Below are 23,753 nucleotides of genomic sequence, written 5' to 3' on the forward strand. Positions count from 1 at the left end.
TGAGCCTTTAAGCTAAATCGGATAAACTCACTTCCTGACTGAAAAAGGTGGCTCTCAGCTGAGCTGTGGAAATTGTCAAGATGTGCCGGTTTTACTTGGAGATTGTGCGTTTTCTCTTTCGTGCTTCATGACAAGAGATTCACACATTCTTCTGATTGTATCAGGAATTGTAGTCAATGACAATTCCCCTCTACAACTGTATATTTTGAGGGGGATTGACCAGGCATTTACAGTCTATCCTGTGTATGATGGTTTTTGATTGGGCCTTTTCAATACATTTCTGCCAAAAGTCACGTTTGCTTTAATAGTTTTGGTCCTACTGTGTGTCTTTTAATGAGAGGGCTATAAGAAGAAGAAGTGAATAAGTACAAACAGTTCCCAAAGGAACCGTAATGACTCTTTTCCAGTGGTGCAGGGATACTCTATCAGTGTTTTATTTATTTTAAATGGCCCACTGGTTCGGGTGATTTATTTTTTCAGCAGCAGAGATGCTTCTTAACCATCACAAGGATGTTATAGGAATACTACAGGCAACAGTGTGTCTCAGCCCCTTGTGCTCTTACACAATAAATGTTGCTACATGTCACTTTGATCATGAAGGTCACACTATTCCAGAGCATATAGGCGACACTATCACACAACACAACCCTCAGGCAGATAAAAGATTAATGAGTCAGGCAGAACCTATTCACTGAAGCTCCCTCTCTCCCTGCACTCCCTCTGCTACCGGGGGATGCAGAGGGGGATGGCAGGTGAACGAGGGGGGATGCATTTTTGGTAATTTTGCAGCCTCACTCTAATCACCTTTTAAACACTTCCCCCTCAATTTATTATTCGACAAGATTACAGATGTAAGCTAGCAGCACTGTGAGGTAACCATCTTAGGTGAGTCTGTTAGCCAATCAGCTCTGAACAGGAAGTACAGCTGATGCTAATGAACGTCATTAGTTTTTCCATGCCATAAACCCCAGTGGCAAATATTGACCTGATGATGGCGCTGAAGCATCATCAAACTTTTTTTCCCTCGGACAGACAAACCTGAAACTTAAAGGGGCTCTGTGGGACTTGTGTGTTGTGCTTGAAGCCGGTCGTTAGTTCACGCTAGCGGCCTCCATTTCCAAATTAACGTCAGCTACTGTTCTCATAAAGTCACATTCTTCAGACTGTCTCGTAAAAAATCAGACTTTCACAAAGAAATCCACAGTCCAGCAGCGTTAAACACCGTTAACAAATCGTCCACAGGCTTCTACAGGCAACCGAGAGGGTCGGGACGGGTCTCATTTTTCACATCAAGTTACAGTCTGCTCACATATGTCCAATAAAACAGTGATTTATAAATGTAAATCGCTCCCTTAGGGTCCTTTAATTGACAGATTGTGAAAATCTAATGTTATGGCAAGCAAACTTCCGTCCGTGGGCCCCACTTTTCAACGTTTTCTCCTGCATTTCTGCACCAAATTTCTTTAATCTTTGAGCCATTTCACTCAACACCACAGATGAACCACTCATAGTGACGCAGGCTGAAAGGTCAGGTAATCAACGAAGCCTTTCGGTTTCCATTTTTGACCAAACTGGTGAACTGACCGACGGAGATGACCACACCGCTAGCGTGGCTAACAATGGTGCTTAAACAGATGAGCGCATCAGCTGTGCTCGAGAGAAGCAATTAAGTGTTCTCCATGCTCAGCGATAAAGCCTCTGAATGAGGGATTAGTCTGAAAATTGTGCTAATTCATGAGTCAGATGCGAGTTTACACATCATTTATTTACATGAGGAATGTGCATATATTGAATCGTACGAGGAGAAGCGCTACTCTTGCCATGAAAACAACTGGAGACTGGAGGATTCCTCAGTTTCATCCTCAGTTTCGCAGGGTAAACAACCTACTCACGTCCGTCTGCCTCGTGAATCCCTAAATATGGATTTTACTTAATGATTAAGGCGAATACTGAGTCTCATTAAATCAAAAATTCATGCACAAGTCAGTCACAAGCATTCAGTCATCAGAACCAAAACTTTTTTTAATTGCAGGATTTTTATATCAGTCGCCTCGAATGGCTTAAAATAAAAGCACTGCTGCAAAGTGACAGAGCTAAGCTACAATCTTGAAATAGTTAAGTTAGTCTGTGTCTGCGTCTTACTCTAAACAGTGACTTCACACCAAAGCTATGCATGCAGGGAACTGTACATGGCAGTATGTTCATTCTACAGTCGAAGGGCTACAGTAGCACAACACCGACATCATTAAAAAAAAAAACATTACAATTAGTGAGTATGTTTTTAGGTTGATTATAATAAAGCATCTGAATAACAGTTACCCCAAAAACCCAAACAAAGCAAAGTAACTCCAGCATCACTGCTACAAAAACACTTATGGGAGAACGTTGGTTCATTCGTAAGGCATAAAATATCGTCACCGTTACAGTCGTCATCATTTAATCCGTCTCACACACAAACACTACACAACATATGCACAGTCAGAACATATAAAACACTGGTGTTGTCATCGAAAAATACAGCAGTACTCTTAAAAAAAGGCATTTGGCTAAGATAGTGGAGATAATTAAAGCCTACAGCGATACATCACCAGCGCAAAATCAAATGAAGAAGAGAGCACATGGGTTTAATCTAGAGGCACGACCAATACGGGGGATTTTTAAATGCATCTCCACCTTTATTTCCAGAATCTGAACCACAATAATCTGCATTTCTGTTTCGCCACGTGTACTGTAAGTAGCTTTTTGTCACGCTGCCCAGTTGGAGCCCAATCAATTGGCTCTGCAGCGCGCCAAGCACTCATTTCCTGCGAAAAACACTCGCAGTGATTTCAGTGTAGTGCACCGCTTACCGCTTTGTGTTAAGGCGAGATGGTTTGATTCTATTAGTGTAAGGCTCTTTGACTGTTTGATTCTCTCTGGTGTTTGTCAGGGAGGCGAGCCAATGATACAGCGCGCGAGCAAAGCTACTGTGGTGTCATGGGAAAGGCTTTGTTTGGATGAAAGGCAGTTTTTGTGTTAAATATTACAATTGCATGTTTTTGAGTCTTGCACGTGATAGAATTGTGCATCTTTACTACCAAGACCATCCCAAATACTTTACACAGAGGCCGTATTCTCCATTTCCGTACAACCACACATCAACACACAATGTAACCACAACACAGTGAATTCAACAACATTTTCTGAGGTAAAACTTTATAATAATCATAATTTATTAAACTTTAGTTCATAGTTTTTTCGCTGTTAACAAACAATGTTTATAGTAAACCTTTACAACTGTTTAATAAATGGTTTATAAAGTATTCTATCGTTTGTTAACAGTGAAATAGTGAAATAACTATTAACTAATGCTTAATTAACCATAAAGTAACCGTTTATTAATGATGATTATTATAAAATGTTGCCTTTTCTGGTGTTTAGAGCCGCTTACAGGTGCAAAACCGTTATCGGGTCAGAAAATAGCTTCAAACAAAGGACTAAATGACGTCGCCGCAATTATATCTTTTTTCATAATGTACCAGACGACTACAGTTCCCCAGATTGGGAACCCGCTAATTAAAATACAGCGTTCTAATGACATGTAATGTTCCTCCGACAACTGATTTACACACCAAAGAGCTGTGAAAATTCAAATCATTATCAGGAGGCACGAGTCATTTTTTTCAACGCAGCCCTGTAATTTCAGGATGACACACATCTTGTGATCGGCAGTGAGACGCAGCGTGTTGAAGATGTGTTTGCCTGAAAAGAATAAAAATGCTGTAGCTGCAGTGAGCATAAGTCTGACGGATGGGTTGTGAATGCCTCCCTCAAGATCGAGTTGTCAGAGCCAGTTGAAGGCGTGTTTGCTGCGCGGCTGCTGCTTGAATTACAGCTGATGTAGCGTTCAGTGATTGTCAGATTTAGTGGCAAATCACAATGATCTCGTTGAATATGAAGCTTAATGTACCGTACTGTTACGCCTGAAATGGAATAATTTTTTATAGTCTGAACGCTCCCAGTTAAAGGTGCAATATGTAAGAATTTTAGATAAAAAAATTAACTGAAATTATCAACAGAAAGTGAAGAAAAAATAGTTTTAACCTTACATTAAAGACCTCTTGTGTTGAAGAGATATCTAATGACGTTAGCATGCTAACCAGCTGGCCAAGCCCTGTCTTTTTCCTTAATACCACTCTGAGCTCGCAGTGCGGACTGCTAGCTGCATGGCTAAGTGAGATAACTGAGCTAACTAGCTAACGGCAGCTACGGTTAACAGGCTTTAGCGGTTGCTGCCCTTATTTGTATGAATTCAATAAGTGGCCAATTCTTACATTTTGCACCTTTAATTAAACTTATCAAACAATGAAAAGCTTTATAAACCATTTATTAAGCGATTGTTTATTGTAAAGTTGCAGCTGATATTTATAAATCTTTACAATGGCTTGATAAATGGTTTATAAAGCATTTTGTTGGTTGTTAACAGTGAAATAACTGTTAACTAATGTTTAATTAACTATTTATTAATGGTGGTTATTATGAAGTGTTACTGAAAAGCCTCTAAAGCAGGCTAGAGGTTAAAACTTGTTGTAACTGGAAAAAGGCCATGTGAAAGTAAACCACTCGACATGTAACGCTGAAATAAACTGCTTTAAACTGCACCAGGCAGTCGGTTCAGCAGCAGTGGGAACTCTGATTTAACACTGACAGGACATGAGTTTTTAATTCATTTTACTTCTGGCAAAGTTCGCAAACCCAAAATACAGAAACAAAGCAAATCAACATCTTAGATTTCTCAAAATCGCGCCCATTCTTCATTTACTCCATCCTGTCTACGACAACTTTACAGATTTATGGTTTTCCGCCCAATAACACCAAATAAAAAATATCCACAGACAGAATTCATAAAGTCACTGTTTACTCAACAAAATGCAAACACGTTGTTTTTCTTATCCACTGTATTTCTCGTGACTTCTTGTATTTCCTCGTCTTCTTCCTTCAGCTTCAATTGTAAATGTAGCCCGGTGTCAACCAATAAGCTGCGTGAGATCAGTCAGCTGGTTCCCTCCTTCTTCCTGTCTCCATGTTGCTCGATTAATTTCACGTCACCGGTCCTGTCTTATTGTCCGACGCTTAAAAGACAGACAGCTGAGGGTCGTCACAAAGGTTCAGGCTGCAGGGAGGATAAAGAGGTCAAACTGTCCTTGTGATCGACTAGCAAACATGGGGGCGACCTCTCTCAGACGTCCTGAGGAAGACCTTGGTCTCTGTATCCTGAGGAAGGAAAAGAGAAAGACTTTTTAATGCTCGCGGAAATCACATTTGTAAAATCTATTAGCCGGCTTTTATGGCCCTGTTAGGAGGGTTTTACAGAGCAACATGAAATTGCTACTCATTTATTTTGAACTTCTGACAATAATTGCCTCCATCTCAATTTCATGTAATTGAGAGAACTGAAAGCAAAAGAGGCTGTTGGCAACCGAAAGGGAGCTTAGCTGTGGCATTAGGAACTAATGCTTTGTCAAGTATTGGCTGGCAAGGTTTCACCAGTATTACCACAGCGTCCCCCGAAGGTGCAAACCACACCAGAACATTTTGGCGCACCACTATAATACGTTCATATTTTTTCCATGTTATTGACAAATGTTTGCTTATAAATAGACAAATCACAGAAACAACAATGTTATGTTCTGTCAGTTTAAACCAGGGACAGGGACTGCAAATTAGCCACGGCTAGCAGTCATCACATACATCACATGGGTTGCATTTTAATAAGATGCAACAATGCCTCCATGTTTGGTCTCTGTCAAGAGAACTGATTAGTGAAATAAACATTGAGGAATGTTGTGTTTTCTTTTGTGATTTTTCTTTAATAAAGCTGAAAAACATAACCAGTGGAAACGCTGCTGCTGGTGGTCATCCATTAATTCCACGGGCATATTTGCAGAAGTATATTAAGCCGCACTGTCATAACAATGTTACGTGTTGAAAACTTGTCCGTTGAAGTAAACATGTATGTAAGGCTGTGATCCTGCCCTCTCACTGGAGTTACATAGTGCAGAAACAAGTGATGGGGGGGTGGAGTGGCCGAGACAGAGACACCATTCACCCTATTACAAGTCACTGTAGCGTCAACATGAAGCTGTTATCTGAAGGTGGAAAAGTTACACAATGTTGCTTTAAGTGCTTGAGCTCATGAGAGCGAGGCTCAGATACCAAACAACAATGACGTGACTCCGGTCCGGCACACGTGAAAGATCATGTGAAAGTCCTAAGCCTGCAGGAATTGTGGTTATTTGTTTTGGCCTCGTTGATATCTGTGTTAAATTTAGTAAAGCTACTATCTCTGTGACTTCTACAGGACATAACATTTTTATCATCTCGCTGTGGGACTGTTAGTGAGAGAGAAAAATGAAAAACACCTACCGTCAGAAACTTTGGTTGATGCAGAAGAAGAAGGACATGAGGGAGAAGAGAAGAGACAAAAGAGGCGGTTAGTGACGAAAGCCATGAGATGGTCACACATTGACTGTGTTAAAGATCATGATATTAACTTTTCAACCTGAGCTGACCTTTAATCCAGATACAACACAAGATGAAATGAAGGCAAATACAGTAACATGACCCCGGTTTGCTGGATCGATAAGCAAATACACAGGACGGGAGCAGAGGGAGACGTAGCGAGAGAAAAAAAAACTAAAGCTGAAGACGAGAACGAGAAGGAGACGAGGGGGGCAGGCAAGGAGTGGGAGGAATAATGTGCGTGAGAGAGAAAGAAAGGGAGCAAGGGTACGGCGAGATCAAATAAGAACAATCATTAGATGGAGAAAGAGGCAGAAGGGAGGCGATCAGTGGGAGGAAGATAATACCACCATCATTAGACAGATGAAGAGAGAGAAGAGAGGGAGCGGGGTAGAAGAAAGAAGAGAAGGAGATGGAGGTGTGGAACGACAGAAGATCATATGAAACACAGACTCATTAGAGATTGAAGGGGGGAAAAGCGATAAATATGCCACATTATCAGATTGATTCACTGCACGGAGGAACAAAGAGGGAATAGCTGAATGAGAGCATGACTCCCAAAGCCACAAAGACATGATGAATAGGTGAATAATAATTGCTGTAATCTGGCCCTTCGGTGCTAACAGGAAAATGGTTCTCATATTCAATATAAATATTCAATAAGCTGCTAGCCCGCGAGCGCTAACGGGAGTATGGATTTTTAGCAGCAACAGTTGAACACGACATGTGCCCATAGGCCTGAAGAAACAGTGGGGAGCAGTGAACAAAAACACACCGGGGGGGAGGGGGGGTGCTGCCACACACCCACACACACACACACACACACAATTACTGTACCTCACACACACACACGCACACACGGGGATCCTTCCAGGCGTGTGCGAACTACCACGCTTTGGTTGTACACGCAGGCAGCAATTACCTCGCATAGGCACACTCGTACACACAAAGGAGACGGTGTTGTGGTAATTCAAAGACTGCCTCAGTGCAATGAGAGAAGAGAGAGAGTGTGTGTGTGTGTGTGTGTGTGTGTGTACACTTGTTCATGCATCAGTGCCTGAGGAGGAGACAACGCTACTTTCTGACGGAGAAGGCGGTAAAATTACCCAACCTCTCCATCTGTGTTCCCTGCATCTACCTCTGCCTCTTTCTTTCTTTCTTTCTTTCTTTCTTTCTTTCTTTCTTATTTCTGATGTTTTTCCAAGAAAGATGTAAGATTCATTGATAAAATGAGAGCCATGCAGGGTTGCAAAGGTGAGTCTGGCGTTATCGTATTCTACATTTTTCTTGCTGTTAACAAGTCCCAAGAGAACAGCTTTGAGCGTCCTCCCGCCACACCTTTCCCACGTCAGATTAAAGGATGCGCTCTACGACTATCCCTGCGACCTCATCAAGTCGACAGTGGCTATACTTACGTTTAGTTATCGAGCAAATTTAAAGCAGACCTTTAAAATGAAGAAAATGCTAATTACTTGCATCCCATTAATTGGTTTTGAGCGAAGAAAACAAGGTTATGCCAAGTGTACATTTGTCAGACGAGAGCGGTATAGCCTACATTATGCATGGCTTTGCTTCTACAGCGTAGAAGAAGAAGTAGAGTTCAGTGACCAGACACCACTGATAACCTTCAGAGAAAAGGAGGAAGAAGAAGAAGAAGAAGAAGAAGAAGAAGAAGAAGCTTATCCAGGAACACGCTGACAGCGGGACCATTGGGGACTATTGGGGACTATTTTCAGCTGTGGATTAATACACAATTGATGTTATTTTGAGTGTTTACAGCAGCAGGACTGTGCAGCGGGATGGAGTCAAAATAAACTACAGTATTCGGTTTCAGGGCGACTGGGTGGATCAGTGATGTGCTTTTTATAGTCTTTGGACAACAACAGAGCTCTAAGCCAGAGGAACACCATGATATATATAGTTTGTGTATATATAGCTTGTAGGGCCTGTTCATCGCTGGTTTTCCATGGGATTTATTGAAAACAAGAAAGGCATAGATTATCTCCAGGCTTATCTTTTAAATATCTTGTTAAAATAACTTGGGAAAGTACAGAGTGTTTACTTAAGTACTAATGTGATTTTCTTGTTTGGAAGGAGTTTGAGCTCAGAAGCCGACTGTGTGTGAGACAGACAAAAGAAAAGGAGACAATACTAAAATAAAATAAACGAGAGGTGAAGCGAACAGATCCGAAGACTAGAGACAGGAAAACAAACAAAGCTAGACAAGTACTGACTCGCCAGGATGACCATGTCCATTCCCCAGAAGATGCTCATGATCCATCCGACCATGATAACAGCTGTCAGTATCTGGATGAGGGCTGCTGCCACGTTGAGCCAGAACACACAACACACACCTCGCTCCGAGATCAGCTCACTGCGAGCGCCGCACAGCACCGTGAAGGCTGAGATGAACGTACCTGTGAACGAGACAAAAGAAACAGCAGAAAGTCAACAACACAGTGCTTAAAAAATAACAGTGCGTTTGGCTCCGAGTTGTGTTCAGAAATGACGCAAAGACTTTGGATTTTTCCACTCTGGTTAATTTCTCTTGAAGCGTAGCAGACAGCCGACTTTCAAATGAAACGAGCCAGAGGTGACACTGGTTTGCCTCCACTGAAAACACGCCACAAGCTCATTCCAGCGTAATTCACAGCAGTGGTTTGAGCTAATTGCTAACGTCAGCGTGCTAACATGCTCACAGTTTAGGGCGAGGTTTGTTTGTTGCCAACAACCTGGCACCTGACAACACCGACAAGAGTGGAGCTTACGTACACATCGTTACGAAATGGTCGCAGTTTGGTTAGGTTTAGGCACCAAAACTACTCGGTCAGGTTTAGGAAAATATCACGGTTTTGGTTGAAATAAGTGCATTTATTAAGTAAGTAATAGTAAGTAAAGGGCAAGTGAGGTGGTCAAATGTCGGAAATACGAATCTACTGTGTGTAGAATCAATCACATTGCAATATTTTGCATACTACTAAGGATTTAATGTGTTGAGGCCATGAAATTAACAAGAAACATGATGATTATTGGGAATGTTGTTAGTTTTGCAGGTATTTGGTGATAAACATGAGCATTTCATGACAATCCTTTAAATAATCTTCAAAACAATTCCCTAAATATTAAAAAAATCAACCTCATGAAACAGAAACAGACCAAAGTCTGTTTTATTATTATTATTATTACTATTATTATTATTACTATTATTATTATTTACAGATTTCGGATGCTGTTTCATCATTCAATTTCCTCCTGAGACATTTTGAGACAAAGAAATCAACAATGTAATTTGGATTATCGGCAATATTACGTAAACTGATGGCTTGAAAATGTGTGTTTCGGGAGATACACAAATGCACGACAGCAAGCTGTCCCCTGCAGGGGGTTAAAGCTAGTTAGATAGCCGGCCAGAGCCTGCTGTGAACTAGCTGCAGCTCTCTCAATAGACTTTTGTTGTAGACAAGAGGCTTTTTTTCCCCTGCTGATGATGAGTCATGTTAGTCTCTGCCATCCCCAGAGCCACAAACGCTAGCATGGAAGAACAGCATACAAATTAATTTGAAGAATTCACCACGCATAACATATCAGCAAAAATCAGCCTTGTTGGCTCGTAGGCAGCAGATAGCAGTATGAATGAAAGCAGAACTAGCAGGACAAAGTGTTGCCTGTGTATGTAAAGTCAGTCATCGGCAGACGTCCATTAGCTAAAATCTAAACATGGGAAACTCTGCCTCGAAGAATCAAGCACAGTGATTCAGATGAGAGGCTGAAGCTACTTGACACAGTGATATCTCACACTGTTCACTTAGCGTCCATCAGTAAATGAGTCAATATTAAAGTCGCCGCCTTTGGGGAGGGTCCGGCGATGGCTGTGGTGGCAGCGGCGGTGCTTTGGACAAGAGCAGACAAAGACGTAGAGATATCGATGATCACATCCACTGATCTGAAAACAGGATTATCTCTGCTGACGATCCTTGTCTGCCTGAATGAAATCCAATATCGCTCATTGTCCTATGTCTGGAGACCTGGACCTTAGTTCACTGGACAGTAAATGCACTGTGTATGTGTGTGTCAAGTGGAAGCATGTATGTATGTCAGCACACACAAATGTTGTTATTTCATTACAGTGTTTCCGTGCCAACATTTACAGTTTTCACACTATATTGATGATATATTCAGCTTTGCTTTGCTATCATTGTTCCAACCTACAGTGTTTACTTTGGCATTGTTTCACGGTGACTCGCCAACAAACTAGTAGCAGGAATTGTTTCATCCTACCTGACAACAATACTTTCATTTTTGTGAATAAGACAACTTCTGTAAGGCTGCACGAGAGCCAGAAGCCTTCCTTGAAGTTCACTCTTTAAGCCAAAAGCCATTTTTCAGGATTATTGACAGCTGTTTTTTTAATTGTTAACTTAAAATTGGTTTTCTTATGAGTAAGAAAATAAGAAAAAAGATACAATACCGTTCTGGGAAAAGTACAAAATCATATGAGATACTTTTACGTGCAGCAATTTATCTGAAGTCTTTTAGCAAATCCTGAGAAGGACGCCCTCAAGGCAGTTCCTAGAAATCGTTTGATATCTAATCATTTTTACCATCTGGGCCCGGTCTCTCAATGGCTGCAGAAAATCAGTTATAAATATAGATATATAATATAAATACCTCTTTAGATATAAAGCTCCAGACAGAATACACTTGTGACCTTCTCTAATATAACAGTGAATCATCCAGAATCAGTGGATTTCAGGCAAGTCGTCCCTACAGAATGTTTTTTGATGCAAAAAATTTTGTAATTTAAGGGCTGCAGGAGTTTTACTCCCTTCATACTCTGAAATGTTATTTTTCAATTAACTCCACATCAATCATCATTGAGCATTGCATTACAGCTGGACGGGGAGAGGTGGACTCTGGACTCTGTGTTTGTAACATTGATGCTTGGTGCTCACACACAGCCAAAGTGGATGGACAGTGTTTCCAAGATGTCGAACTTTTGACGTGAAGATGCCGACCAAATTATCATCACCCTATCACCAACGCTGTGTCGTGTTCATTCCTTCACATTCTATAGAATTAACTGTATAAATATCCTTATTACAGTGGTTATCGTTGGTAAATGTCCGTCTTAACTGGCTGGTTCAGATTAGTTGAATGAAAAAAAGTATCATAGCCTTTAATTTGTGGGTATTGATTCATAAAGTCTTCAGTGAAAAAAGTCTTTCACAGAACCATCTGAATAAAACCATTTTCTTACTGATTGAGTCACAAAGTCCAAGAAAGGCTTTCATTTCAACAAAATCATGAATTTAATCACAGAATCTGCTGAGGTTTCTCTCTGAAGGCTTTTTGCAAAACACTGAACTGAATACTGTGAATACTGAATGCGACACAAGAAATGCCTGGTGGGCGTTTTGTGCATCATGGCCTTGGCCCTTTCTCTTTCTGCTAGCTCCATTTCTTGTCACATTGGAGGAATTCAAATAACAGAGCAAGACAAGCAGGTGGGGGGTGCAGGGAGGAACAGGAATGGCCGGGCTGCCAGCTGCATCTCGTTTCTCTGGAGCAAAAAAAACAAAAGAAGCCAAAGTCGACTCATACAGAAGTTTCTTATGGTTTTCTCTGTTTCTGTGTTTACGTAGCGCTCTTTCTAACTGATCATAGATTAGCAGGCAAATAAAAAGCCTGAGAGCTCTGTCGTTATTAATCTTTCTATAGAAACACAAACATTTCAGACATCAATTTGTCCCATAATCTCTGACTAATCTGAATGTACAACATAATATTTACTTTCACATGGCCTTCACTGGCCTTATCTGGAATGCTTTCCAAAAAGTCAAACTCCGGAGCGAGCACATTCCCAGAATAGTAAGCAGACCGGGAAAATTAAATAAAAAAAGGGGCATGTTTACATGTTGAAGATGAATTAGATATTTGCTTTTCCTTTCAAGCTATTAGCCGATGCTCATTTTCAAAGCATCTCGCAGAAAGAGCAACAAGTGGGATAAAATGAGATACCACCCAAAGCCGATCTGGTCTGATCAGACAGAGAAATGTTCGGGTCGCAGAGGCCACACCCACCAGCAGATGCTCTGGCTCCTGTTGGAGCTTCCCACCTCCAGACGTGAGCCGTGATTGACAGCAAGCTGGTGGCTGAGTGGTTACACATCACCTCCATCTTTGGCAGGACTTACACGGTCTGGCTCCTTTCAGTTTTTCCAGGTACCAGTCGTGTGTTGTAGGCTTTCTATTACGGGTGTTGGAAGAAATGGATATTTGCAGTACATGCCAACATGATCAACATGAACATTCATTAGGGCTGCAACTAATAATTATTTTTATAATTGGTTTAATGTTCTGATTATTATCAGTTTGTTGTTATGTCAATGCAAAATGTCAGGCAATGGAGAAAAACAATTTCCCAGAGCCCACAGTGACATCGTCAGACTGCTCTGTCAGATGGTACAGTACAAGCTATACTAACGAAAATGAGCAAATACACATTGGAGAAATTGGAACCATTAAATAGAGGAACACCATAAAATCCACATCCAGACTTGGCGTCACAAATTGGCACGAGATGTGCACGGACAAGGACAGGAAGGCTCTGCAGCTGGTGATTAAAACTGCTCAGAATTTCATTGGTACCCATCTAACGTCAGTATCAGTGACATCGGTGAAGTGAGGTGTCTGCGCAGAGCCAAAAGGATACTGAAAAGAAAAACCACCCACCCCAGCCACAGCTTGTGCACCCTGCTGCTATCTGGCAAGAGATACAGAAGTATCAGCTGCCGTACCACCAGACTACAGCGCACCTCCTGTCCTCAGGCTGTGATCATTTTTTTTAACAGCTTAGTAATTATCAGTCCATCTATATAAGATGCTCACTGACTAGTTGCTAAATGCTTTAGGGATAGCCACACTGACGGTGGATCCTCAGTGTGTGAGAGAAGACAGAGACTGAATTATATTAAATTCATGTGATGTTGGAGTTGAAAATTGGTAAAATTCACACAAACACCCCCTCAAGTAGACAAACTCGGAGACTTGGCTATAATTTTCTCAATTAGTTCCTGTATTGCTGTTCTTGCATATCAATGTTTTGCTCACATGTAATTTGTAATATGGTATTAGGTTAAAATCAGCTACAAATCTGGGACAAAATGACGTTGTAATGTAAAGTTTCAAATTTAAAATACAACAACTTCCATTGTAGCGACCATGCTCTTTCCACATTATGACTTAAAAAGCTCACGAACACACCAAAATTGGATGAACGACTTCCGAACATGGGAAATGGGAGTACGTGAATGCAGGGTTAACGCCGAGCCATGGTGCTTTAATGCTACTAAGCATACAGCTAACACACTGCTATGCTAACACTGCTCCAGTATGGTTACTTGGAAGGGACACACGAAGGCTATAACTACAGATGCTTATAGAAGTTGCACAGCCAGGATTCAGACATTAGTCTTATTTGAGTGTTCAGTGATCACTTTTAGCCGTGTTAGACCTGTTAGACTGCTTTTATTGTGAAAAACTTAGAGGGAATGCAACGTGTTTGCTCCCAAGTTAGTAACTCATCATTAGCGGTGCGAACAGTTGGAGGTTAAGGAAAACATCCAAAACCATTTGAAGGAAATCTTCTATTAATGTAAGATTAAATTTACACCACAAGCAAAATCAAAGCAGTAAAAAAAAAAAAAAAAAAAAAAGCGCATCTCAAACTGCCCATGATTGACCTGAATAAACAAATAATTAAGGAAATATCTTGCTGTGTATGAATGTGTGCAGTTGGATGCAGAAGTCTTCCACTGCAATAATAAAGTTTTAATAAATCTTTAATCTTCTCGCCTCGAGGAATCCACTCTAACGATGCTCCATGTTTAAAAAGCTTTCGGAGCCCCTGTATGTCGCATGTGGGAGATGTGTGTGTGTGTCTGTGTGTGTGCGCCTAGATATTACTCAGACTAATGACCATAATTACACAGAACTCAACAAAGCCCCCACTGGGAGTGTGGGAGGTTAATGATAGAGTGTGAAAGACAGACAGACAGACAGAGAGAGAGAGAGAAAGAAAGAAAGAAAGAAAGAAAGAAAGACATAAGAAGGCAATAAAAAGGAAGTAAAGTACTAATATAATCAATTAGATATCACCGACTGAAAATATTATTATTATTTTAATCATTAATTTGCCAATTTATCAACAGCAAAAGTTTCAAATTGTGTTAGACAAGAAGCATCGAATTATGATAATACAGTAATTTGCCCTGAAGCCCAGTGCTGTTCCTGACGGCTCCTCCACAACCACACGTCTTTATTTCACAGGTGTAGAAATAAAAAAATAAAAAACGAGACAATCTGTTTTAACGAGCATCGAGTCTCTGATGTAGAGGAAACTACTCACCACTGACAGCTACAGCTAGCTTAGCCCTGGTGGCTGCATGAAGCTTGCAAGATATCCAGTCCTCAGGGTGAGGTAGCCGGCTCCACATACCCTCAAACCAACTCAGTGAACAACATCGGCTCGCTAGCTAACAACACACATCACATAAAATTAGACCTGCTTTGGAGTTATCAAAAGGCCTTTTATCCACTTTTGGCGGGAGCAACAGACTACTCCCCACAGCAACATTTTTATTCCTGGTTGGCGAAGTCATTACCTGCAGTACTCTGCCTCTGACTGGCTAGTGCTGGCTGTCTCTGTGAAACTGGTTTGGGTGAGGATAAGAATATCACGTTCGGTCGATTAGAGGCACGGTAGGGCGGGTAATTCTTTTGCTATCCAGGGAAAAGATCTCCTCCTATACTTTCAGTCTGTGCTCTGCTAAGCTATCATGCCTCTCTCACATGTTTCTCTACTTAAGGCACGCAAAAAACCAACTGATTTGTGACTAATGCAATTACTGCGTTTGAAACTGTAATTATGAAACTGTAATCATCTCGTGGTAAAGTGTTACAGAGTGTGAGCAGCATTGCTAATTTCAGCCATACTGTACTGTAAGAAAAGAATATACTCTATTTAATGCACACACACATTTTAAATGTTTTATTTGAACCTGCCAATTACATTAAACTGTTTACAGGATATTAACAGAGGTCTCCTACACTCTTGGACGCTGATGTGTAAAGAAAAAAACAGCCCGGCTTCCTGTCACAGCTGAGAGGGAACAAAATTTCACCTGCTGTTTAGCTGTTTGTTTTGGTGAGCCTGCCAATCTTAACCCACCAACAGTCAGTTTGAGTTTTTTATCTGAGGCTGCCACATGTCAGTATCAGTAATCCACATTAATGCTCTCGCTCACTGATTTGCAGCCTGAACAGTTTATTAGGAAAAGCCTCATGTTCACATAAAAAAAAAAACCACACAGCCTCTATCTACGGTACGATTAAAACTGCTCTTCGGTCTTTATCTACAAAAACAACATCAGGAGTGTTGTAGACGTTAAAGAACAGGTCACGAAAGACATTAAGCCATCTTTGCCTCACACAAGAATGTTTGTACGTGGTTGCATCTCGGTAACACCTCTCAGCAATCAGCAATACAGTCATGTTGTGCAGCATAGAGCCCTTTATAAGCCTCACAGCTGTTTGCAATAAGTGCAACAGATTCTTAGTGTTAATAAGAGTCAGAATTCAAGATGTGTGTGGCGACGTCCTGAAAAAATAAACCCTATAACATTATTAATCTGTCTGCGAGCCTAATCATAACCTGAACTCTTGGTTACATTGAATACCTAATATTTGCAGGTCATTTGAGAGCTGAAGTGCAGCGTAATATGTATTTTTACTGGCTACACCTGCAGCATGTGGTTGTGTGAAACTCATACTTACCACTTTTCACTTTCACTGTTTGTTTGGTGAGGAAAGGTTCATGTTACCCACATCTACAGACTACAGTTAGCCAAATAAAGTTACTTAGCAGGCACCAGCATATTTAAAGGTGCAACATCTGAGAATTTTATTTAAAAAAAAACATTCAAACATTAACTGGAACATTCACTGGAAAAAAATATCAGTGGCGTTATGTCAGAGATGTGTTGCAGGGATATAGCATGCTAACCTGCTAGCCCCAGGGCCTGAAAACCTCTCAGCGGTCCAAAGTTCTTGTGCTGGTGGTTGTGAACACCAACTCCCCTGGAAATCTGGCTAGCTGCATGAGCTAACAAGCTAACAATAGCTACAGTCATGGATTTGTAAACAGAATACAGTTAACAGCAGTAAACAGTTACTCTGTTGATATGCTGCCCCTATTTGTTGGGGCTATGAATTCAACGGGTGGCCACATTTCTTGCATATTGTGCCTTTAAATGCAGACAGGGTAATCAAGACCCCAAAGCGAAAGCCAGCCAGCGAGAATCATTTCCTGTATACATGTAGTGTAAAATGGATGCGCAAACCTCTGGCCTGGCCTACTTTTTCATGTAAAAGTAGACCTGACTGTGGCTTTTTAACCTACAGCTCACACATGATCAATTTGATGGAAATGGTGAAGATGAAGGTCCTCCAGAGTGGCGTGCCAGTGGAGGAAACGTAATGCAAGGCCTTCATGGCTGCCCTTTAAGAGCAGTGCCATATAGGCTTCCTTCCTGATGCAGTTAGTGCCCTTTATTTTTACTTCACCCTCGCCCCCTATCCTTAACCTCCGTTCACCACTGATACAGACCAACACAAATGTCCGTGTGTTGGAGGGTTTTTTTTTCGTTTTGCTTTCGCAGGGAGTCCTTTTTGGTCCTCATAAAGATGGAAGTCCTCTCACACACACAAACACACACACAAACATCCCGGGGCAAGATGTCAACATGACCAATGTAAACTGATGCAGTGTCTCCAATATCACAAACCATCAGTCACACACACACACGTGCGCACACACATTGACTCACACACGCACACACACATGACCTCAGCCACCCACACACTCGCACTGAGGGCTAAATTACATATATTCACTTTAGCTCCGCGTGTCAAAGCCTTTCCAGTCCTGTTATGGCAAAGACGGTGACACAGCGAGAGCAGCGATCTGTGGTTTCCTTCACAACAACTATGTGTAATTATTAACAAGTCGACAGCTCTTCAGTCAGTTTACACTGCGCTGACTAACAGCTTCTGTGGTGCTCTCAACTAGATTTGCACTCTGTCTTCGTTACACTGTGAGGACAGTATGAGGCTCTGGCAACTTAACGTCAGGCAGGATTAATGTAAGGTTAAAAACAAGCAGACCCCGGAGAAGGAGGTCGTCAGAATGAATCCTCCAGCTCGCTGTGGATCTCCATGTATGGAAAATAAACTCTTTATGTAGTCTGCGGTGTAGGAATACATTATGCACCTTCTCAGATTTAAGGCTTACTTTCTTATCACAAAAAAACAAATGTGACATATGAACCTGCAGTCTTTCAAATGGCCAGCAGGTGACAACTCCCCTGGTTTCAAAAGAAGTCTGGTTGTATGTAAGCCTACGAGGAAAGCCTATGTAGTAAGATCAGAAAGAGGTTTTTATTTTGAAACGGTCACAGCGTCATAGTTTTTTTACCTACAGTGACGTCACAATCTACCCACAATTCCACCTGATATCATCCACCGTACTGGCCGAGGTCCAAACAAACAGGCAGGAGGTGCCGTTTTGAGCATCCGAAGAAGATATGGAGTTGATATTTATCTTTTTTCGCAGTACCTATGAGAACATGTCATCCAATTACATTTGTGTGCTCGAGCCAAGCGCTCTGGCACGTTACAAACAGAGGTTTAAACTTTGTGGACTGCAGGATCGTCCCTACGGATTAATTAGTTGCTCTTCTTTCTGTACCCTTTTCATGGCTCAGGAATTTCAGGCAATTCATATTTTCATATTCATAGTTGAAGCTCCCATCTTCGTTTTTCACTAGATGATGGCTCCTGTGCTTGCACTACATCTCTTCAGCGTGGTTATGGACTCGGACACCATTGACTTCTTTGTTTGCACCTCAAGCAACATGGCGGATTGATCACCACCAACGATGTGCTTTGTCATTGAATCCGGAGGACTTGTTGGCTATTAGATGTACAGTATCTCCAGCACGTGATATGATAGTTGACAAGTGTTCAACAATATGAGACATGAAGGAGCGTAGTATATCACAAACACAGTTTTCCAGTTCAGGTGAGAGTTTCAGCTCCAGCGATGCAGCAAATGTTCTGGAGCGAACAGGTTCTTGTTCACTGTGATGTTACAGTAGCAGACATAAAGCAATAAGAAGGAAACCAGGTGCCCCGAACTGACTCTGTAGATCTGTCCTGCTATTAAAGTGCCCGACATCATTAGTCATTTTACTGCACTGATGTGTGTCTTTGTATATGTGCATGTTTCTGTGTGTTTGTGTATACCTAAACACACGCACCTGTGTGCGCCTGTCTGCAGGAGAGAGTGTGTTCTGCTCTGCCTCTTGTCCAAATTCAATTACACATTTCAAAATTGTATTTTGGCTGGAGGATGAATAGAACGAGCCGCTGTTTTCAGTCTCAGTCAATTAGACCCAAACGGCATTGACACACACACACGCGCACTCACACACACACACACACACACACACACACACACACACACACACACACACACACACACGTATTGTATTCATTTCAGTCAGTGTTGTCATGGCAACAAGTCGCAGCTATTCAATGAAATGTCAAGGCATTCAGACCAACCTACATACACACTCGTATTGTACACAGAAGCGGTGTTGCCTTGATGGTTTTCAGACAACATTTTAAGGCAGCATGTCGGGGTAACTGTCCCGCCAAGCCAGGAGGAAATACTGATTATTTGGATCATTGTGTTTGCCGACTTTGTTTTCTTACATTGTGCCATTTGCTAGCGGTCGATGATTCGACTTTTACTGGAGAAAGGCTTCAAAAAATAGACTTCTGAATGAAGAGACAGGATGAATGAATAAGAGATGGCGTCTTAAGCCTTTTCAAGAAGAGAAGGACGAGAAAGAAACGAGGAAGGAGGGGAGAGATGAATGAATAAGTGTAAGTCTGCAGGGATTTATGACCGACAAATCAGGGTCTGAGAGGACACAGAGAAGGTTATTTGGTGATAGACTGTGAAGTGCAACAACAGAATACAAAAACAAAAAATGCATGAACACCGATGAACCAATAAAGAGTGAGGGAAAAACACAGACTTAAATACACAGGGGCTAATTAGCAAATGAAGAAGGTGTGCACAGAAGAAGGGTGGGAAAGTAACACAAGACATGACACACAAGGAGAGGCTTTTAAAATAAAACAGGAAATCACAAAACTAAGACCACGACAGAAACGGTACAAAGACAATATATTTAATGTTAGCCTCATGCCCCTCATAACCCTTTTGTAAATATATGCTTATTCTGAATTTGATGCCGGCAACACGTTTTTGAACAACCTAGGATGAGGGCAACAAAAGACCGGGGAAGTTGTGGGATGCTCCATAAACAGGTTCACTGGTAGCTGATAGTACTGTGATTCAGTATGAAAGGGGCATCCTCGAAAGACTCAATCGTTCACAAGCAAGGACGGGGCGAGGTTACGAAAAACAAGATTATGTGTACAAAGGATACTACTACATGGTCTGAGTGTCTCTTTTTACACAGTTCTTCACACAGTGTCGTTTTAATTCATGAATTGCTCCATATTCCTGAAAAAATCCTCTGTGTTATAATTATTATTTTTTTAGCTAAACCAGCGAGCTAATCCAGATTAGTGAATGACTGTGTGTGAATGTACGAATGTAATGAGATGTGTGAGCTCAGTGTGTCACATAAAATACTGTGTGAGTCTACTGTATGTGATTTTATGTAAAGTGTGTGTCATTTAGAGACACCTGATATATGGTACAGTATACTGTGTGTGTGTGTGTGTGTGTGTGTGTGTGTGTGTGTGTGTGTGTTCATGTGTCTGCTGAGAGTCTCGACATATTGATGAGGCTGACGCTGCGTGCTGTGTGTTTACACAGTATGTGTGTGTATAGCTACCAGATGTTGTTGCATAATCTTATTATACACAGACACAAATGCAAAGACTTGAAACCTGGAACTGGAAATTAGATGGAAGGGAAGGACGAAAAGGCCGAGGCAGCCGAACTATTGGAGATAATCTGGATCCAAGTACACGCAGTAAAAGCATAAGGCAGATTTTCTGAGAATACTTAAATCTAAGGATTAGGGCTCTGCACACGGGTCATTCTCAGCACTTCTGAGTTACAGCCACATGAATTCATCATGGTTTTGTCAAACCACTGGAGGTAAAATTGCATCAACTTTAACAAGAACACGTAGAGTTGTACACAGTTATGTCGATGTATTTTAAATCGGCAAGAATTTAATATAAAACTAATAATCATAGTAATAAGATATTAATTATATTACTATGACAAAGCGTCATACAACATTTGTAAGTGTCACACCACTAGATGTTTTTCAAGGAGACCTCAGGACATCTCTAGCTGTGTTTGTGGTGACCAAAGCAGGTATTTTAAGCCTTTCCTAACCCTAACCAAGTGTTTTCTGTGCCTAAACCTAACTGGATCGTAAGCACAGCTTTGTCACAACGTAATATAGAAAACCTAGAGAGAACCTAAAGAAACGAAAGTAAATGTATGGTTTCAACATCTCCACGGTGCGCAGAAACCTACTGTGCCAACATTAATTCCGGCGATTGGGTTGATCTCAGCTGCAGAATGAATCATCTTCTAGGAGGCAACACAAAGGACATCCGTTCATCAGAGCAGGCTGGTGAAGAGCCAATTTTTCCTCCAGATAACCTCCAAGGGACTTGATCGGTTAAACTTTGAGTCACAAGCTATATCTCCAAGCATCACTCCACAGCCAAAAAAGGGCGGAAACACAGACTGAAATGTGAGAATTCGCAATTTTGCGAATCACATGCATACTTTTCCTCTTACTTCTATCTTACAACTACAATGTCACGGCTTCTTTGCATGATAGCAGTGCGAATGTTAAGTGATGACGCTGCTGCTCGTGATGGACCCAAAGGTGATGTGGTTTTTACCTTCAGCGATGACACCACATTTACCGTGTGCATTAACACCTGGCAGACTGAGGCTTTAGGGCCCTGACACTCTTTTTTTGACACAAGGTGTGAACGAGCTCTCTCGCTGTTTTTCTTTTTCTCCTCACACATGTTTGCAAGCACACAGGAATGTGCACAAACACACATAAATGGGCAGATTGAGGCATATGTTTTCCAAATATCCCTCCCCAAAAAAAGTCCCTTCTGGTTCCTTAAAGTCAGAGAGAAGTTTCCTGTGTGAAGCTGGACTGGACAGGAGTTTATTTTCTAAACTAATTTTGGCTATAGTCACTGTCTGAAAACGTCCCATGCCGCTCTACATTCCTCTCTGATATTAACTCGATTATTTCCCCTCATGTTTGTTTATCTTGTTATTTGCCGGCATGCCCTGCCTGCACCGCAGCTATCAACTCTCCATGTCTGCTCGGCTCTTCCAGTTTCACATTTCAGTTTCGCTATTTTCAACCCTGCATGTGACTCTGCATGTTTGCTCTCTTCAGGTCTGTTTTACGCAGAATAACACAGAAACGATGAACGAGAGAGAGAAGAGGAAAGTGCGATTCCTGACTTACCGAGCCCAGGTATGAAGGTGTTCAGAAACAGACAGATGACGGCCACGGGGAAAGGCATTGTGGGTATCGCAGCCCGCAGAGGTCCCTTCTTCTCCCTGACCTCCACCACCACTCCTCCGCCAGCTGTTGGGGCCCCGACCATGGCTTTGGCCCCAAGATTGTCGGCGGTCTTAACACTCCCGTGCTCTGTTCCACCTTCTTTCTGTGCCATCTCTCTGTCTTTCTTTGACGTGATTTAAGAATTAGATTGCAAGTCAGCACCTACTGTATGTCACATTCACTAACAAATGAATAAAAACGTCAACAAGTTGTCTGAAAGTGGTCTCAATCTGGTCAGTTTGATGGGGAAAAAAATCACTATATGTCCAGAGAATAACCAGAGATGTTAAATAACATGCAATATCTTATCTGAGGAATATCCTGCTTCCTTTTCAGCAATATTCAAGCAAATTTCAGTCCCACTGGAGCACGTCTATCTCCAATAATCTCACACAAAAAAAATTCTGAAATTCCTCTCAAAGTCCCCTCACAGTCCCACCAAGGAAAGAGTTTGAAGTAAAAGCAAGAATATTTGGAGTAACCTCTTCAAAACTGTTGATTTAGCCTCATTAAAAACCCTTTTTGGTCCTTAAAAGTGTCTCATCAGAGGTCAGTGATATCTGCCATTTGCTCCCATGTCCAACATGTTGAATCGATGACAGTTCCTCGAGGGGATGTGCGGCTCCTTTCAGTAATTTCCTCTGAAGTCACTTTATCCTCTCTTTCTTTTCTTTCTTTCAGTCCAGCCCACACACCTCTCCGAGACAAAGTGCACACAACAACCCCCCCTTTTTTTACTACGTCTCCCTCTCTCTCTCCCTCTCTCTCCATCCACTCCCCGTCCTCTCCCTCCATTTAAAGGAACAGTGCACCAATAAAGCGCTCCCCGTTTAATGAGCTCTCACTCAACAAGCCATTACACGGTGCATCTGAATAATGACTGACTAATGGCTTAAAGCATTCGACTCTCGTTCAAATTATTAATGCAAAGGGTGAATATAAGCCCCTGGAAATGTTTGCCGCAGCTTAATGCTCATACAGTCCATTGTAGGTCTGTTTATTCAGTTCATTTACTCATTCTTAAGACACGTAAGTGAGAAGGAAGAGTTGATTTACTAGAAGACGTCCTCAGTCTGTACAAGAATAGTTCAGTACAGCTGATGCTGATGATAATGTGACATTGTGAAGCATGTTAAAGGTGCATTATGTAGTTTTGTAGACAGATCTTCATCTACTGATCTTTTATGCTTAAACAGACTAAATGAATAAACTGAATAAACAAACTGACCTTAAGGGAAAACACAATTTCATACTGGTTTACTTTGTTTATATGTGGCGGACCCTGCCACCTTTCTAGCTTCAAACAGTGTTCTGGGGACCTTATTTTCCTCTGAGAACAGCTTGTTTTTTTATTTTATTAGTTATGGAAAACATTAATATTCCCAAATTTATATTATCACCTCATTAATAAATAATTGTAAATATTGACATCCTGAGTTTGAATTTCTTCTCCAAAAACTACATAGTGCCCCTTTAAAGCAGAATTGTTGCTCATTGCTGTGAAGGTTTAAACACAGACACTGAAGGGTA

At 41.4% G+C, this 23,753-nt stretch overlaps 1 protein-coding gene across 1 annotated transcript; it reads right to left on the reverse strand.

Annotated features, from left to right (window-relative positions):
* Positions 1–2,004: 2,004 nt before the first annotated feature.
* On the reverse strand, positions 2,005–22,923 carry stum (stum, mechanosensory transduction mediator homolog). The gene is made up of 3 exons (XM_084376705.1): positions 22,125–22,923; positions 8,736–8,918; positions 2,005–5,253 (listed from the first exon to the last, which is right to left on the reverse strand). Exons 1-3 carry the CDS (start codon positions 22,333–22,335, stop codon positions 5,219–5,221), a joined length of 429 nt encoding a protein of 142 aa, XP_084232831.1. The 5' UTR covers positions 22,336–22,923; the 3' UTR covers positions 2,005–5,218.
* Between the last annotated feature and the right edge of the window lie 830 nt (positions 22,924–23,753).

Source organism: Pagrus pagrus (assembly GCF_965226575.1).
Source record: "Pagrus pagrus genome assembly, chromosome: 16".
NCBI lineage: Eukaryota > Metazoa > Chordata > Actinopteri > Spariformes > Sparidae > Pagrus > Pagrus pagrus.